General features: G+C 38.0%; 1 protein-coding gene across 1 annotated transcript; it reads left to right on the plus strand.

Annotated features, from left to right (window-relative positions):
- The first annotated feature begins 4,995 nt into the window (after nucleotides 1-4,995).
- On the plus strand, nucleotides 4,996-10,864 carry LOC140237038 (alpha-N-acetylgalactosaminide alpha-2,6-sialyltransferase 5-like). Its single transcript, XM_072316979.1, has 4 exons — nucleotides 4,996-5,232; nucleotides 5,920-6,344; nucleotides 8,890-8,997; nucleotides 10,083-10,864. Exons 1-4 carry the CDS (start codon nucleotides 4,996-4,998, stop codon nucleotides 10,456-10,458), a joined length of 1,146 nt encoding a protein of 381 aa, XP_072173080.1. The 3' UTR covers nucleotides 10,459-10,864.
- Nucleotides 10,865-18,931: the final 8,067 nt, after the last annotated feature.

Here is an 18,931-nt window from a genome sequence, read left to right on the forward strand (position 1 = left end):
TGGTAAACCCGCCAAAAACAGGATGTCGCAAAGTAATAATTTTGCCGATATGTTACTATTATGCAAATGAAAGCATGATCTTTTCTCATTATAACTTGTTCTAAAGCAAATTAAGCCATTTGCCTCCACGTTAGAATAAAAAGAAATATAATTGAAAACTATTCAATTGAATTATTTTACAAGTCAAATTTGTCGCAAAGGCCTGTGAAACATACGTTACCATGATTTCAAGTTTTCCTTTAAAACATTCCCTGGGGTTGAAATTGTGAATTATCCGTCCTAAAAACTTAGAAAATGTCTCGTCCAATGCTGTAAACAATAGTTTTGCCACCTGGTTATCTGCTGCAGAGAAAAAGCTTCACGTACTAACACGTTTCAGACCGTATGGTTAAGAAATGAAACATACGTTACCACCGCTATGGAAAATTACAAATGAAAATGTTACAAGGAAATTACCAAACATAGGCATACGGTACCCCAATCTCTCCACTGAGTTTTCAATTATGAGCCATTACTAATCACTTGAAAAAGTCACATCGAAGGTCAGATGTAACTTACGTTACCGAAACATACGTTACCCCCGAAAAAATAATCTTAATTAGATTCATTAACATTGCAACCATTCATCGATGACAAGTGTTATCTAGAGCCATCTACACTCCATAGTTGCTTAGAAACAGTCATTGCGACAAAATGGCGCATCACGTTGACGACTCACAGGGAATGGACTGCACGAGATCTTTCTCAGTATCTGAGCGAACGGTATGTATATTTTCAAAGTCATGTTTAGCGTAATTACATTCAAATATTGGTACTTTTTTACTATAAGCAAGTACTTTGGTGTTTGTTTTGTCGAGGAGAATAACAAGTTTACATCTCACTCAGATATTTATACCACATTAGGGTACCTAAACATAGGGTCAATATTGTAACGTAGGTTTCACTTAAGGTAACGTAAGTTTCAATTTTACATCTGCATGTTCACTGTCGTACTTTTCACCAAAGCTTTATCCTAAAAAAGACTAATATCCATAAATAAACAGATGAAAAACATATTTCAATTTTAGGCTTGCACTAACCATTCTTTTTGGCGATAATCATTGTCAATGAGGCCCTGAATACCCTGGTAACGTAGGTTTCAATCACTCTAAATCAAACCAATATGTATGTTAATTATTACATAAATTATGAAAACAATGGTTTTCATTTTAATTATCATACCATTTACTTCAAAGTTATAGTTATTGTAGCGTACCAAATTCATTATGTGACACTTCATTCCTTGTAATTAGAGGTAACGTAGGTTACGTAATTATGTAAGAATATCTTATCACGGATTTGCAGTATGGATGTTCTTATTTCTCTGTTAAGGGAATTTTATCATTACTCCTTAGGTTCCAAGGGGTCAAAATGGGAAAATCAAGAGCCAAGATTCAGGCCGATTACTGAAGAAGGAATTAGGAAGAGATTGGAGAAGAAGCCTTCCTCACTCTCTAAAAAAATTGAGTGAAAATATTCACTCTTAATGGAGTGATTACAAAAACAGGAATTTAGAGCAAAATTGGAATGAATTTTGAGTGAAAAAATTCATTTTCACTCATTTTGGGGTGAGCTCAGGGATCACTCGAAGAGTTAGGAGTGGTCCCTGAGGTAAAGAGTGAAAATGAACATTTTCACTTTAAATTCACTCTCTTTTTGTATTCATCCCATCAAGAGTGAATATTTTCACTCGATTTTTTTTTTTAGAGAGTAAATCCGAGAAACAACGTGTAAAAAAGTATTACGTTCCTGTGGAAAATCTTAAGAGTTGGGAAAAACAAGAGCGCAGAAAAAAATGAAAGAGTAAAAAAGCACAGAGCCTTCGGCAAGAAAATAAAAGAAGGCTTAAACCGATCTCAGCAAAGGGAGAATGAAGACGATAATGTCGACTTGATTGACAAGGATTGACATGGAAATTGATTCACAAATTTAACAATTTGCTAATGATGTATACTTATGTATGCTTTACAATAAAAGGTACTGGATAAAAGTGTTGGCTTGTAGATATCAAATTGAAAGGATGAAATGTATGTAAATTTCCTTGTTTATGCACCGAAAATCATCCATAAGAATTTCTACCCAATCTAACTCTTCCGAGATATTAATGAAAATATGAAGTTTAGCCAAGAAAATAGAAGAAAGCGTTATACTAACGCTCTTATACTAACTTTTATATCATTTCACTTTAATACAACTCGCCACTTTTGCATTCTTCTCTCCTACATTGGCTCTTACTCAGTACCTTTTATTAAAAGTTGCTTTTTGCAGAAAAATACCAGATTGTGAGTCTACAGTTGTCTTTTACAATGATGTAATATACATTAAAGACATTTTATATGTCACCGAACTTTTCTATGTAATGGAAATAGAAGAATTGCAATTTGTTCTTCTAACATTTCCATGCCTTTTCCACTGCCTTTTTCCAAAAAAGAAAAGAAAAGAGGGGGCATACAAATTATGAAAGGTGCGCCTTTTTGTGTTTATCATTGTTGTGTTTATAGACTAGTGTGTCATAGGTCAGTTATACTCTCAATCTAAAACCGTGAGAAAGCTGTCTATTTACGTGACCACTCTTGAATTGTTCTTAATTCTGTATTTTTTGTGACTATTACCCAAACCATGCATTGTTGTTGCTTCAAACTTACTGATTTCTTGGCAAATTATGGAACAATGTGCCAAGAAATCTGTACGTTTTAAGCAACAATAATGCATGGTTTGCTCATTAATGAAACTCGTGATAATCATGCATTATTAATCATAAAGCAGTGGTGGTGTTTGCATTTTAAACTTCATAGGCTCGCTGTGATTTATTTCACATTTTTCACTCTTATGCCTGATGTACCTTATTGATGTAAATTTTAATATGCTAAACAGTTAAGTGCTGACCAGTTTGTGCACTTACACTGTGCAATGTTGTTTAGCGATGTATCATTCCTTTTTAATGCACTTTCCAATGCATCTCCACTTTCGAATGATTAATATTTCAATCTGGAAACATTTGAAACATACGTTACAATTGTTTATAGTACACACTGATACATTTTAGGGCTTCTTGACAATGTCTTTTGTGACTCTTATATAAATATATTCCTTGGGTTTTGAACACGGCACTTCAATAAGTAATTTTGCAGTGAAACTCATAATATTCAGACAAAATAAACTCTTGAAATTTAGATATCTTATTCCAATTTTTCATTTAAGGCCAAATGTATATATTATACGGACGATAACATCAGACGACAATTAAATAAATCTGCTTCCAGAAGTACTGAAGGTCTTGCAACGCTGGTACTCTTGATATTTATTAGAACTCTTAATATTTATCTTCTTTTTTAGTGTTTAGTATATTTATGTAACATACGTGACTCATTATATGCGTAACAAACGTTACCAAGGTTTAAACCGTCACATTTTCATTTGTCATATGGTGACTGAGATTGTTTGAGAATATGTGTAGGACAAATCCATCTAGAATAATTTGGCAGTTATCTGCAAGTTCTATGTGTCCGAATAGAAAAAATATAGGAAACAATCTAACTTTACATGGTTAACAACCTCCATCATATCTATCAATATCTTAATTCACGGTTACAGTGACTTATCAAATGACTGAAAAAATATAGAAGGCACATTGAAATAAGAATGGTCATATCTTCGAAACTATCCACCAATAGAAGGATAGTTGCATTGTCCATCCCTAAACAGAATGAATATGGTCAAAGAAAAATAAACGCAGTAACGTAAGTTACAGTGGTGAAATTTTCATGTTCAGCTTCAAATATCAGAACATAAAAAGTTTGCAACATTTGTTGCTCATTTTTGTTTGAGTTGAAATTCAGTGTATCCTCTTGCAATTTTTCGTTGTATGAATGTTTTTGAGAAAACTTCATTTTTTCAAAATTTCAAAACCTGAATTGTACATTTTTAATGGTTTTGGCCCTGGGGATTATTCCTTTCGGGATTATGTTCTGTAGGGCTTTTATGAGCCACTCCCCCGCATCTTCCGGGTTTGGGAGGGTATTTGTGCCTGTGGTTGGTATTTTAGCGGGAGTCCCTTCATTTTTCTTTTGAGAGGAGGGTTTTCTTTTTCTTCCTCTGGCTCCCTGTTGAACCAGTGGCGGGTGGGATACGAGTTGCGGGCTCGCCTGCGCGTTCGTGTGGTTTTCTTTGCTGACTGTACCGCCGCGTTGCCGCTGTTCTTCTCCGGCGGCTTTCCCTTCGCCGCGGAGTTTTGGGTCTTACTTTCTACGTTTTCATTTCTCTCTCTCGGCTTTTCCTTCCCCGGATTTCCTTTCGAGTTCGGCTTTGCCTTCGCCGACTCATTTTGTTTGTCAGACATCCTTGTAAGTTGGATAATAGGGGCCGTGTTTGTAGTCACACGTTGAAGTTATCGAGTACAGTTATGTATTAAGATTTCTACCGGTGTTCATGAAGTCGCGCGGTACCACGAAAGAGGAAGGGCGCAGCGCGAGGGCTGCTTATATAGGCCCCTGGCGGGGTTTCCCGCTTCGGTTCTCAGGGGCTTAAAGGGAAAATGCAAAGAAATTACCGGTGGCTATTCGCGTTGAGGGGATGAATAGCAATTGTAAAATTGGGATGGGTAAGTATGGCAAAGCGCCGTAAATTACACATGTACAAGGCATCGTTTCATGAAAGCTGTCAGCCTTCACAGCTGTCAGTCTCTGACAATCACCATAGTAACAGTCAGTGACCAGAGTTTAGTTCTCACCCAAACAAAACCAAGAATTTTACTGAAGTTGTCAGAGACTAACAACCTGCCAGGGCCTGACACCTTTCATGGAACAGTACGCAGAAAAAAAAAAAGATGAAACGTAAATTGATGACAGTTCTCCGTTTTGAAGTCCTGCCTTTCTTTATTTTCTCCTTTACAAAACAAAAACAAAAACAAAAACGAAACAGGGTTGTTTAATGGGACTCTGCATGTTCGCTACGGTGATGTCTGTTCTCTACTTGGATGAGTTGATTCGAGACAAGGAGTTCCGCATTATCAAGGCTGCTCCTGCCAAAGGCCTCTTCTGCGAACTCCGCAGCCCCCTTGCTGACAGTGGGATGCAGAGGTGGAACGACAGGGCGGAAGATATGAACCGGTTCGGAAGTAAAGACGACGAGTCGTATACAACGCCGAGAGAGAGTCCAGGTGTACCAGGATACTTTCTCCTCGATTCGGATGAGGTAAAATTAATTAGATTTCTCTGATATTCCTCATAGGTATGTCTAATTATTACGAATATTGTATTTGTACTTTCTGAAGACCTAAACTTTCAATTTTTGTTGTGTTTGGTTATATTGAATAATATCGATAAAGAGTTCTCTAGACACATCCAGACGACCGTCGTGTTTACACGTGACAGTTTCGCAAACGATGGCTAATCGGCAGCTGATGATTAGGCGCCAATCAGCAATCACCCAGGTGTGACATCCGAGTGATAGCACCATCGTAAATGTCGGACAATCGGTATATTTATCAACCATCCTTGTGAACTTATTTCGCAATTTATATTGAATGTTGTTTTTTTTTGTGAGTAATACGGGGAATATATTAAACATTTTCGTTTGATTAATAATATCATCGGTTGTTATGATTACTATTCGGGACCGTTAGTCTGTTATTTACATAGCAACCACTTCTGTATTATTTTGTGAGTGTGGCTACAGTCGTGTACAATGTATTTGAACTTTTATGTCTTTGTGAGTGCCGTCTGTTTGTGGATTGTAATCACAATGTACAATGCCTTTTTTATTGAGCCTGTCACGATTTTCAGCTGTAATATTTTGAGGTATTCTTTGAATTTCATATGTTCCGCTGTTGATGTAGTCTCAAAAATACGAGTGTTTTTCATTTGTCTTATTCTGATTTAGCCTTTCAAATTGCGATGTGGACAGTGTGCTCTGGTATCGAGCTCCGGACACCTCTATCAGTCGGGAGCCGGAGTTGACATCGACAGTGCCGACTGCGTGTTCCGAATGAATGCCGCCCCCGTCATCGGCTGGACAGAGGACGTGGGCTCCCGAACCGACATCCGGATCATCGGCAACAGAAATATTCCTCGCGTGTTCCGAAGCCAGAAGGTTCGAAATGAGTTCCTGTTGAACAATGCAACAAGAGCTTCGTACATCGTCGTACCATGGCTGTACGAAGCGGAGATCAATATGAAAACAGACAGGACCGTCAGAGTAGCCAGAGGATTACATCAAAAATATCCAATCGCGAAATTCGTTTTTCTGACAAAGGAAAAACAGAACGAATCAGAGACAAGGTTTCTGCTTGACACTGGAATGCGAAGGTTAGTGGATTTGGATTTAAGTCCTGCGTGTCGATTTGAGATTCGGAGACTTGCATAACTTCGTGAACTGTGTGATATGTGATGCCGAGATTCTCTTGTTTTATTTCCACTATAAAATCAAAGTTTGGTCAGCTTAAAGGGACTGTACAGTACTGGTTGAGGTGGGGATTCATGTTTTGAACATTCCCAACATGCCTAAGTGAGATAATGAGAAACCTCTTATGAAATATGAAAGAGCATGTAATTTTAAGAAGGATTTAACGTTTATTAGATGAAAATCGGTTTTCAAGTGGCTGAGATATCCAAAAAAGTGATAACAATAAAAGGCGACAGGCCATGCCCTTTATTAGGATCTCTTTTTTACCTTGTTTTTGGATATCTCAGCCATTTCAAAACCGATTTTCATCAAATAAACTTTTGATACCCCTTAGAATTGCATGCTCTTTGACATCTCATAGAGTGGTTTCTGAATATCTCACAAAACGTTAAAAGCTAAATCCTCACCTCGACCAGAACTGTACATACCCTTTAAAGGCATAATTCACCATTTGCAGAAAAAAAACCCCACCAGCATTACGATAGTGCTTCAAAACAGTTCTAACATGTGAGTTGGGGATAGAAACAGCCAATAAAAAATTTAAATCCATATAATCAGTGTTAAGCATTGTTAAATACACAAAATGTGAACAATAGTTACAATAAAAAAAAATAATGTTGCCAGACTAAACCGTCTACAGTTATGGTATAATGAGAAAAATTCTGATATCTCCTTATAATTTAGACTTTTTTTGCAAAAATTGTATATGGTATATGGTGCCAATACTGTTAATACAAAGCTCTTGTTCTTCTGTTTTGCAATGATTCTTTTTTTTTTTCTCAGTTGACGTTGGAAAGTTTACCTTTCCGTGCTTCCTGTTGAATTCGTTTAACTATTCTGATGCTTCTCTAAGTCATAATAATATACGATAGGATTAAAAAATACCAACTTTTTAATTACACCGTAACCTAGTAGGCGCCCACCGTTTATTTCCCCATTATGATAATTGTATTCTAATTATCTCCTGTTAAAGGGTAAGTTCACCTTCATAGACACGTGGGTTGAGTGAATGCAGCAATATTAGTAGAACACATCAATGAGAGTTTGAGGAAAATCGGACAACCCGTTCAAAAGTTATGAGTTCTTGAAGTTTCTGCTCAGTCACGGCTGGATGAGAAGACTACTATAGCTTGTGATGTCATATGAGTACAACTACTAGTATAATAAAGAAAGTATAAAGAAAATTCAAGATATTCTCACTTTTCTCACATAATTAAAGAACACTCGACTTCTCTCTTTCAGAAGTCAGAGGGAATAATATTACCCCTAACATAAGTCAGTAACAAGTCGAGGAAATGTGCACTTTATTCAAAAAGTCAAGGTTTGTGAAATTCTCTTTTTATTTTCCTTATATCGTTGTACGCATGTGACGTCATACACTGTAGTAGTCTTCTCATCCAGCAGTGATTGCACAGATAATTTAGAAATTCGTAACTTTTGAGCGGATTGTCTGATTTTCCCCAACCTTTCACTGATGTGTTCTACTTACATTGTTGCCTTCACTCAATCCACATGTATTTGAAAGTGAGCTTGTCCTTTAATTAAACATTCATTTGAAAATGTTGTTAAGCCCGGGCACGTTACTATGGGCCCTACAGTAAATTGAGAAATCAACATTCATTTTTGTTGTTACACCTATTACAGTAGTTTCATTTCTAGATTTCAACTGTAATAGCAACAGTAAAGTAAAAATTAAAATTAGGATAATTCGCATAATTTTCTGTCCATGCTTAGAGCGAAAAAAAAACCCAAACATCTCAATACAATAAATACAATATTATACAATACAATACAATACAATACAATTGGATCATTTATATCTCTATTAGCTCTCTTACACAGTCAATGACAGCTATTTTCCTTTTTCAGAAGCACATTGTGATGTCGCACGTCTGCATGAAATTCTAAAGTTATTCGAAGTTGTTTCTTTTTTATTTCTGGCAAATTCTTCCTTTAACTAATCGTTGCCACAATAGTTCAATGCACACATAAACCGCGCTCTTTTGTACTCTGTTTGAAGTCTAAACATTACCGATATGAAATGGGACTTTTTGGATTTTCTTATTGAGTTTATTAACTTTTTCAATGACAGTGTAACACCGTCCTCTATCATAAGCGCTCATACCACTCCTCTCTGTTTGCTTTGTTCCTCCTTTACTTAATTCTCCTTATGTTCTTCTTTCACATCCCACACACCTCTTCACCTCTGAATTATGACTGGTTCACTTTTTTATTTTCCTGCGAATTCCTTCTCCATTCATTTCATGCTCGCTTTTTTTTTTCCTATCACCAGTTGTTGCTCCTCTTAATCTTCTTCATTCTTTTTCTCAACATTTCCCAAATATCTTTTAAATTTAGCCCTATAAATGTCTTTCTACTTTTCTCTCTTTTTCTTCTTTTTCCATTGCTGTCGTTATCCTCATCGCCGCCGTCATCATGGGGACATAGAGCCGAGTTGAACACGTGGTTCAGCACGGGTTTCGTTTCCATTGCTTTTGCACTCGACATCTGCCAACGCGTCCATGTATACGGCCTACCAAGCAGCGACTACTGCAGGTACATAAGCATGCCGTTTCCCTGTTTTGTGTTTTGTTTTTCTGAGTGAGCACTGCAGTACTGTAAACTTTCCAGGCCAGTATTAATGTACTCGTTTTGTGGATGGTACAAAAAGAAATGCCTATAAACCAGCCTTTATCTTTTAGCCAGCCCGGGCGCAATTCCTTTCAACCATTCCAAACCACAAGTAATCAAATTGAGTTCAGAAAGAAACTGGACATACGAACACGCTCCCTTAGGCCTTGCGTCTACTTGGACGCCGATAAAAGTTAGGAAAGGTTGCAGGTCACAGCAAATTGTCATTTCGGCATTCTTTCGGCGTCAGATGCAGAAAAAAGCCTGCAAATTATCGTTTCATGGGATATACTGTACACTGTACTACAAATCTCTGCGTATTGACCGCAGACATACCAGGGAGCGAATCAGTTGGGATGGACGCAAAATGATACGGAAAATGGCCTGTCATTGATAGGGGCTTGTGCTGAACTGTAAGTCATGCCGAGTTAAAGGGATCGTATAGTTTTGGCTGAGACCTAATTTCAGGTTTCTAACATTTTCTTTTTTGTGAGATAATGAGAAACCTGTTATGATGATGAAAGAGCATGTAATTCTATGAGGAATTCAACATTTATTTGATGAAAATTGGTGTTGAAATGGTTGAGATATCCAAAAAAAGAGCAATTCTAATAAAGTGTGGGACCCACACTTTATTACGATCACTTTGTTTTACTTTGTTTTTGGATGTTCCAGTCATTCCAAACTTTGAATTCCTCTTAAAATGGTTTGCTCTGTACTATATCATAAGTGTTTTCTTGGTATATCGCAAAAATTTAAAAGCCCAATTTTCATCTCCACCAATACTGCATCATCCCTTTAAACTGGAAGCAATGCACATTTATCATTTCACAAGTTCATCTCGTTTCATGTCGCAGTGAATGTGATCAGGTCAAACCGGAGGCGGTTTAAAGGCCTATACGGTAGAACGTGTGGTTACTGTATCACCTACATAAGTGCAATTACAGGAGCACAACTTTTTGGCTGTGAAAAACTTTATTTTAATTGTATTATCGTCTTCTTCTCAACAGTCGTCATAATGACTCACGTGTGCCTTATCATTACTACCAGCCGACTGGAAAAGGCGAGTGCAGATATCAACGTTATCATGATAGAAAGGTTTCAGGACACAGATTCTCAGTAGAGCGTGCAATATTTGCACGATGGTCGCTCCAAAACAACATAATGTTCCACTACCCTTCGTGGGCAGCCACTTCTCAGAATCTGACGGAACCTCTCGATACGGATTATCTTCGAAAGTACAAAATGGCGATGCAACAAAGAAACAACACGGAGAAGAGAGAAGGCACTGAAGAGGCACAAAATATTCGAAATGGAGGGGCCTCGAACGGAACAGTGCCAAGGCCGTCCAGCATACGGCTCTTGAACGGTACCGGAGGAAATTAATAGTGAATAGGCTCCTGAACTAAACATTTCCAGGCGAGCATCAATGGGAGACATAACGAGAAGACTTGGAAGGATGGGTACTTGATCACATCACCTGTCTTGTCTTCTACTATAATCTGACATTATTTACACAAGTTTGGGTCAACTGTTCACATTTCTATCTTTTCACAAATTCAGAGTTTTAAATTTCCACCAAACTCTAAACAGGTATTTTCGCTAGGATGACAGAAAACATGTATATATATTTGCACAAATGAGTACAATATGCCCTACTTAAGTGGCCTCCCGGGGGCCACAGAACCCCGGAATTTAAAAAAGAAAAGAAAGATCTTCTATATAACCACAAATACCATTCAAATGTATAATAATGTTTATCAAGGAGTGTACATCTAAGTTTGTTTTGGCCGATCCAGAAATGCCCCTCCCCCCCCCCCCCCCCCCCTTGGACCAGGACCACATTTCACATTTTAATCTTCTTTTTCAAAGTGCATGGTCAAATTTTCTACAAACTTGCCAGGTATTATTACCAGTGCCATAGGATATAAAAATAGATGCCATACCCTCCAAAAGGTCACCAACATCACCCAAAGTTTGCTATGTTCTTCTTGAGTACGTGTAGGAGTTCCCAAGACTGTGTAGGTAGGTAAACTTGCAATACTTAAGTGAGCATGAGACCCCCAGTCTCTTGTTTTGACGGAGATACAGGTAGTAATTTGTAGGTAATTTTAGTGTCGTCACTATCAGGATAAGACAAATCTCGCCTACTGGCATCTCGCGATGGGGGGGGGGGGTGGGGTACCCTCTTTACTTATATGACCTATAGGGGTCTTTTAATTGAATATGTTACATTTGACTGATATACAAATGTATTGATATAAAGTAGATTAAATGTAACTCCAAAACACTGCACTTGATTCTGATTACCTGACAGCAAGTTACATTTGATTTTAATGTTTGACTACAAATGTAATTGTTTTATGCCAAAATGCTTTGATGATTGGCTAGTCCTTTCCTTTCTTTGTTTTGATATCTACAATCTCTTTCTTTCTATTGATATGAAACGGCTTCTTGCATTGTCTTTACAGCTCCAGGAATCACATTTGAAACTGCTGTACATTACAGTACTTTTTTTTTTTTTAATCTGCACTGGTAAGCGGGATATTGCATTGAAGTACAGTGCACTCCCGGTATTACAAACACGGTTATAATGAATTTCCAGTTACAACAAAGTAAAAGTTCAAGCCGCAACATTATTCACTCTATGTATTTTTATTGTTTATTTGTTCGGTTATAACAAAATTTCGAATATAATTAAAGATAATTGCCAGTCCCGAGGACTTCGTTATAACGGGAGTCCGCTGTATATAAAATGTGTGTATTAAAGTGCAGACAGTACATCTTTATTACGTCAAAGTGAGAATTTGTGACTTCTTTATGAATGATAGTCATTAACAACAAATGCGTATACAACGTTTCGTGGACATTTTATTCAGCCAGTGCCAACAATTTGTACAGATAAAAACATGAAATAGGTTTGTGGGTCTTTGATAAAACTTTGTGAAAGCATTTACATTACTCAGAAAAGCAGTTTTGATATGAAACACATTTCAGATCATTTTCATAAAACTCACTTGGAATTGAAAATGAATGGAATAATTGATGGGATTACTGTCTAAGTCATTGTTCAATATTTTGCATTGCCGACTCATTTTATAGTACAGTACATGTATAAGTGCATTTACCAATAAGGTGAAAGCCCCATCCTGTTATACTGCATACTTGTACAGGGGATGTCTAGTTGATGCACGAAATTCATCCCAACATTTAGCCCTCAAACATAAAAACTGCAGAATAATAGGAAAAAGGTAAGAAAGATACACATACCAGCACACACAGAGACCCGAGTCAAACCAGCCAATGCTAGTACAAAATACACCAGGGCAATACTGTATCTTCACACTACCCTCTTTAAAAAAATTGAGTGAGGATTATTACTTGTACATTGTAGTTGAATTAGAATTTGGGCATTGTTCTTTCTCTTTTGCTAAAGTGGACTTCAAAGAGTTAGTATGAATGTGTGCAATTCCCTATTATAGATTACAGGAAAAGTGAAAACTGAAAAATTTGATTGCCATAACAACTGTTATTTGCTGTCTGGATTTGATGGGGTTTTCCATCCAATGATAATGCATTTTCCAGTGGGTCAGTCTCAGATCTTCATACAAAGACAGCAAGTGATTTAATATGACATGTACTTTGGTTTCTTCAAGGAATCACCTTCTTTCATTCAAATCTCAGCTTCTACAAATTTGCATCATAGGGAGTGAGGTATTCCCCTCTCCCCCACCCAGAAAAAAAAAAGTATATTATATACAATGAAGAAAAATTAAATCCATGTAGAGGGCTTTTGACACTTGTAAATTTTTGCTTAGCCCCGGACCAACGGTGGGGCTAAGGGGGGGGGGGGGGGGGGGGGGGGAGGGGCCTTAGCCCCACCGTTGGTACGGGACTATCCTTAGCCCACTTTCTGTTTACACTCGTTTTTGCCAAAGTGGGCTAGCCCCACCGATAGTACGGTACTATCTGGCCCTGCAAAATAGCAGGGGTTAGCACCGCAATTGCGGTGCCAAGCAAGTGAGTGTAAACAGAACGAAAAAATAATCCTGGGCTAAGCGACGGAGACAAAGTCCGACCCTCACTGACCAATCAGAAACGAGGTAATCAAGTGCTGCCGGTGCGTGCGTGTACGTGTACAGTACACAGCGTAATTATGAATATTCATGTGGTTTGGAAAGTCCGGGGCTAAGAAATACGAGTGTAAAAAGGTCAGTTTTCTCCTTAGCCCCGGACAAGAGATAGTACAGGACTAATTGGCGAGTGTAAAAAGCTGAAAAAAATTGGCACGGGACTAACGATAGTCCTGGGTCAGAGAAAGTCCGGGGTTAAGAAACACAAGTGTAAAAAGCCCTTAATATCAAGATGCCTATAACAGAAAATAGCCGAAAATATGAGTACATAAAATGAACAAAAAGAAAGAAAAATACAAAAATGGCCTGAACATTACTCTCCCATTCATTTTGGCAGTCAAATCGTTGTTACATAGTAATTGAATCCTTGCTCATTGCATTCTATATGTCTGGTTTTTGTACTTACAACTCATTAGTGTTTTGTTCGTCTTCAATTGGTACATGTTCAGTGTTTTCAGGTACTGTATGTCCAGAATAGTTACACAGATCTACATTGTATGTATATCATAGCACATGGTACTTTGCAAGTTAGTCTTACAACAAATTTGATGTGCATTGCAAAGAGTGCTGCATTTAGAAATGAAAAGGATAATTTATATGTAATAAGGTGTCAAAACAAACATCTTCTTTGTAAATTTGTTGCTATTTCTGTGGTTTGCAAATAATTATGTAAACAAATTTTGATTTGCACATCACTTAAAGGGGAATCCAGTCCAAATATAAAGTAGTCTAATAAAAAAATAATAAAATCTTCAACGGTAAAAATTAGACTGAAATTAAATGAAAAATAAGGAAGTTATGACATTTTGATATTTTGCTAATTTCTGCAAAACAGTTCTTGTAGAGAGGATATGAATATAATGCAAATGAGTGAGTTAACCATGTCATAACCTCACAATTTTCCATTGATTGTGTACGAAAAAAAAATTATGAAAATTCGATGTTTCTGTCATTGAAGTCTGAAACAAGATGTTATTCCTGGGTGAATAACTTCAGAATAGTGATCAGTTGGATATACAACCTGTACCAGGATTTAAGCCTTGGGCATAATTGCGTTTGAATGAAAAACTGGAAATTTCAAAATTTTATCTAAAAACTACAGTATATGGCAAGGTGTGAGGTGACGACATGCTTACTTTCCCATTTGCATATTCATATTGACCCTTCAAGAACTGTTTCCTGAAAACTTAGCAAAACTTCAAAATGTCGTAACTTCCTTATTTTTCACCCGATTTCAATCAAGATTTTACTGTTGAACTCGTAATATTTTACTCTTTCTGATCAGACTAACTTATATTTGGATTGGATTTCCCCTTTAGAATCACAACTGAAATTACAATTGCTTGTACTTTAAAAAGCAACACATCCATCTTGAGATAGCTTACTATTGTAGTATATCACAGTTTTGTGGATGATAGCAGGAGAGATCCAGGTTGCAAATAGACTAGAGTGTGTAAACTTCCTGCAGGAAATTACAAAGTTAGTGTAGCTTTTAATTATATGCCTGTATTGTTAGTGAAGTTGACTCATGGGTTTGTACAGTTTCTTGGATTTGTCAGGGTAGGCAATAAAGTTGTGTTCCCAGAGGAATTAAGTAGCTTTTGTATATAGATGTGTTTAGAGAGATCTACAGCTCTTTTGTATCTTGGGGCCATGAACGTTTTTATGTGCACAGGTTGGGGTTGCATTGTTTTAAATTTAATGGCCACCCTCAATGTAATTGGGTTTGTACATAGTGGGGATTAACTTTAGGGGAATGAACTTTGTCTGTAGTATCTTTTGTTTCGAGTTGTTGTGGGCTAGCTTTCTTAGAGGAAAGGGAGTCTGATCCTGGAGTTCGAAGAGTGCAGACATGGGATAGATAGCTCCCAGCCAGATGTATCTAGTCGGTGTTGTGGAATGTACCTGTATTTCATGGAAACTTGTGCTGTAATAAAAGCAACAAGGCATGTTATATACACACAAGTTGAATCTCCCATTTTGTTTTTGATATGCGTGAGGACTCGAACTGAGATTGAAGAGGAAATGAAAGTGAAAAAGAACCCGCGCGGCGCATATCAAAACAGTTTTTGGTGTCAGGAGTGGGATGGGAATTACTTCAACAGTGTTATATGGAGGATTGTTGCAGCAAAGTTTGGAGGCATGGACACTACATATTCCAAATGATGGCTGACTGTGATTTGCTGTAGTAACACAAGGAGTACCAGCATGAGGATTTAGTTGACTGTGCCAGTGATGCATCTGCATTATCAAGTTATCGTCATTCATAATTATGGCAGTCTCCAGAGATATTTTCAATAAGTATGGATTGAGCGTTGGGGTGACCTGGTGTTTAACACTCTGATTAGGCAAGCTGGCCTGTGATGGAGTTGCAAACCTGCTGTTTTGACTGGTGCCTTACTGAGGGACAGTAGTATGCAGGAGTGTTGGGCAACTTCAAGATGGACAGGCTTGTAGCAGACTGGAGACTGGATCTGATGGCGCGTGGAGAGTTTGCTGTAGACGTCGGAGTGCTGGCATACGTCAGGGGCAGCTGGACATCGATCAGGCCGTGACGATGGGAGCTCACATTTCATGCAGTGAACACATATTTGATATCTGCTGAAGTTTTATCTATCTGAAGGACTGAGTGGACTTCATGCAGATTTTGATTATGATATCATTGTGTTTTGTATTTGAAAGTGAGATGTCCAAGTCAGTTTTACTGGTAGTAGGCATACCAGTAGTCATGTGTGAGCAGTTTCTGTGTAATAGCATTGTTTACACAACAACCAAGAATGAGGTTAGTAAAATTGCTTCATTGATATGATTGTGTTCATTATTGTGCGAGCCACAATAATGGAGGGTGTGCAAATTGATTATTGCTCGTCGACATCATTTGGACAAGCAGTAGAGCTGTGTGTAAATCTCGCTCTAGGCCATGCACAGATTGAAAAGTTTAGTGGGTGTTGTGAAGATGGCACTGAAACACCTTCTTCTAACTGGATGGAAAGGTTTAATCTCATGGTTGAGCCTTTCCAGTTCAGTGATGAGGAAAAGGCTGGAGTTTTAGTGAGCAACCTCACAGGGCCAGCAAGAGAGGAGATCCTCTATTGTTTGTCAAATGAGAAGCGGAGGAGTTTTACAGAGGTTGTAAAAGCTCTCCGTCTGTGTTTTAGTCGAGAGAATTCTCACTATTTGCGATGTTTGTTTCATAATCATGTGCAACATGACAATGAAGACTTGGCAGACTTCAGTAGGGCTCTCATGTGTCTTTATGCAAAATTGGTGGATGCTGCAGACGATGAGAAGGAAGCTGCAGCTTTGAGGCAGCTTAGGGATGAAGCTTTGTCCAGTCAGCTTGTCAGTGGAGCAAGGGATGGGAGGGAACGTCTTTTGTTGAGGCGTTTGCACATGAAAAATCGGGGAGGCCGGTTTGAAGTGCTTAGGAGAGAAGCACTGTTAGTTCTCCGTGGTGGCTGTATGCTAGAGGGAGATGGGCTGAAAACTGGGAATGCTGATGCTAGAATAGAGGGAGTGTTCACTGACCCAGTTGCTCAGCATCTAGATCTTTCTTCAGATACAGCTGGCCTGGAGAAGGGAGATGTAGTATCTACTCTTTTGGATGGGGGATCGCTGATTCTGAGTTGCGCTGATGCAGACAGTGGTGGTGCAGAAATTGATGCTGGGGGACATGGGCATGAACCATGTGATGAACAGGTTGATGCAAAGGATTTAGATGCTGGGGTGCTTCTAATTGCAAAACCTGTGGGAGAGCGTACCAAGATGGGTCCCGAATTATCACATAAAAGTCAGAATGTCCAAAAGCATGCAAAGGTGCAGCCACTAAGCACCCATGTAGCACCAACGGGGCGGTCAATTCCAAAAGGGGGGAATATTACTTGTGGTGACATTGATGCCAATAATGTAATGACAAGGGAGGCATGCATACATAACCACAATGTGTGGGAGCATGGGTGCCATGTTCAGGGTACGGTATGGGGACCCTGAGAGTCAAATTGGAAACCAGATTCTGATAAAAGCTTCCATGCTGCAGGCTAAATTTTGTTGTCTGTTCTTTGATTTTGTAATGAGTTGATTTGTTTACATTCAACCATGTTCATGGCTGTTGAAACGAAACTTGTATACCAGGGTTTTGATGGAATTGGGAATCATTCAGAGATTTGATATCAATGCAAGAAATAATTATCAATATGATTGTTAATCGATATGTGATTGATCAGAATTTTGTTAAATGAGATATTGGAATAGTGACATATAGTAATTGAAATCACTATTACCTGGAAAGACCACGGAAATATTATTGGAAAATGAAGGTATGATTTCATTGTTTTGTTGGAAATTGAACAGCATGGCATTGTGCCATTTAACGGTTATTCTGTGTTTTAGGGACTTTCAATAGCGAAATATAGACGGTCAAGAATTATGCTTCAAATGATCACTTTTGTGTAAAGTTTTATCGATGAGCAAATTGTTGACAGGGATGGCATTTCTGTAGCATGCTGTGATGAAGTTATGTACTCCATTTATGGGAGATGCTGTAATGCATGCTGACAAAATTTACAATTATTTGCTGACGGATTTACAGAGACGTTGATTATTTCTGATGTAATTTGTTGGTGTGTGATGTTTTAGTAGAATATGCGATCACCAGAGATTTGTTATATTTCTGCATGCAGTTGTATAATTCTTGATTCAGTTTTAAGCAATGTGAGGAATAAGTATGTATCATATGCATCCAGACGTGTTGTTCTCAGTTATTGATGGTGTTGAGTGACACGAGAAATGGAAGGCATTAATTTGGAGTGTTATTTTAGATTGCAGAATGTAGCTGCTTGCAGCATTTATCTGCTTTGTTTATTGTATTCTGGAAAGATAGTTTGTAGTAAGTTGTGATTTACAGTAACATGTGTTGAGAATTAATGCATTTAGGTGTAATGACATTAATTGGGGGGAAATTGTTGTAAATCACAGTTTTGTGGATGATAGCAGGAGAGATCCAGGTTGCAAATAGACTAGAGTGTGTAAACTTCCTGCAGGAAATTACAAAGTTAGTGTAGCTTTTAATTATATGCCTGTATTGTTAGTGAAGTTGACTCATGGGTTTGTACAGTTTCTTGGATTTGTCAGGGTAGGCAATAAAGTTGTGTTCCCAGAGGAATTAAGTAGCTTTTGTATATAGATGTGTTTAGAGGGATCTACAGCTCTTTTGTATCTTGGGGCCATGAACGTTTTTATGTGCACAGGTTGGGGTTGCATTGTTTTAAATTTAATGGCCACCCTCAATGTAATTGGGTTTGTACTTAGTGGGGATTAACTTTAGGGGAATGAACTTTGTCTGTAGTATCTTTTGTTTCGAGTTGTTGTGGGCTAGCTTTCTTAGAGGAAAGGGAGTCTGATCCTGGAGTTCGAAGAGTGCAGACATGGGATAGATAGCTCTCAGCCAGATGTATCTAGTCGGTGTTGTGGAATGTACCTGTATTTCATGGAAACTTGTGCTGTAATAAAAGCAACAAGGCATGTTATATACACACAAGTTGAACCTCCCATTTTGTTTTTGATATGCGTGAGGACTCGAACTGAGATTGAAGAGGAAATGAAAGTGAAAAAGAACCCGCGCGGCGCATATCACAACACTATGGTTTTCACCAACAGTAATTTTTAAATGTACAAAGTCAGACTGGAAAATGATAATCATTTAAATGTGATTTTCTACTAAAAGTCCG

This window comes from Diadema setosum, chromosome 13, assembly GCF_964275005.1.
Source record: "Diadema setosum chromosome 13, eeDiaSeto1, whole genome shotgun sequence".
Classification (NCBI taxonomy): Eukaryota; Metazoa; Echinodermata; class Echinoidea; order Diadematoida; family Diadematidae; genus Diadema; species Diadema setosum.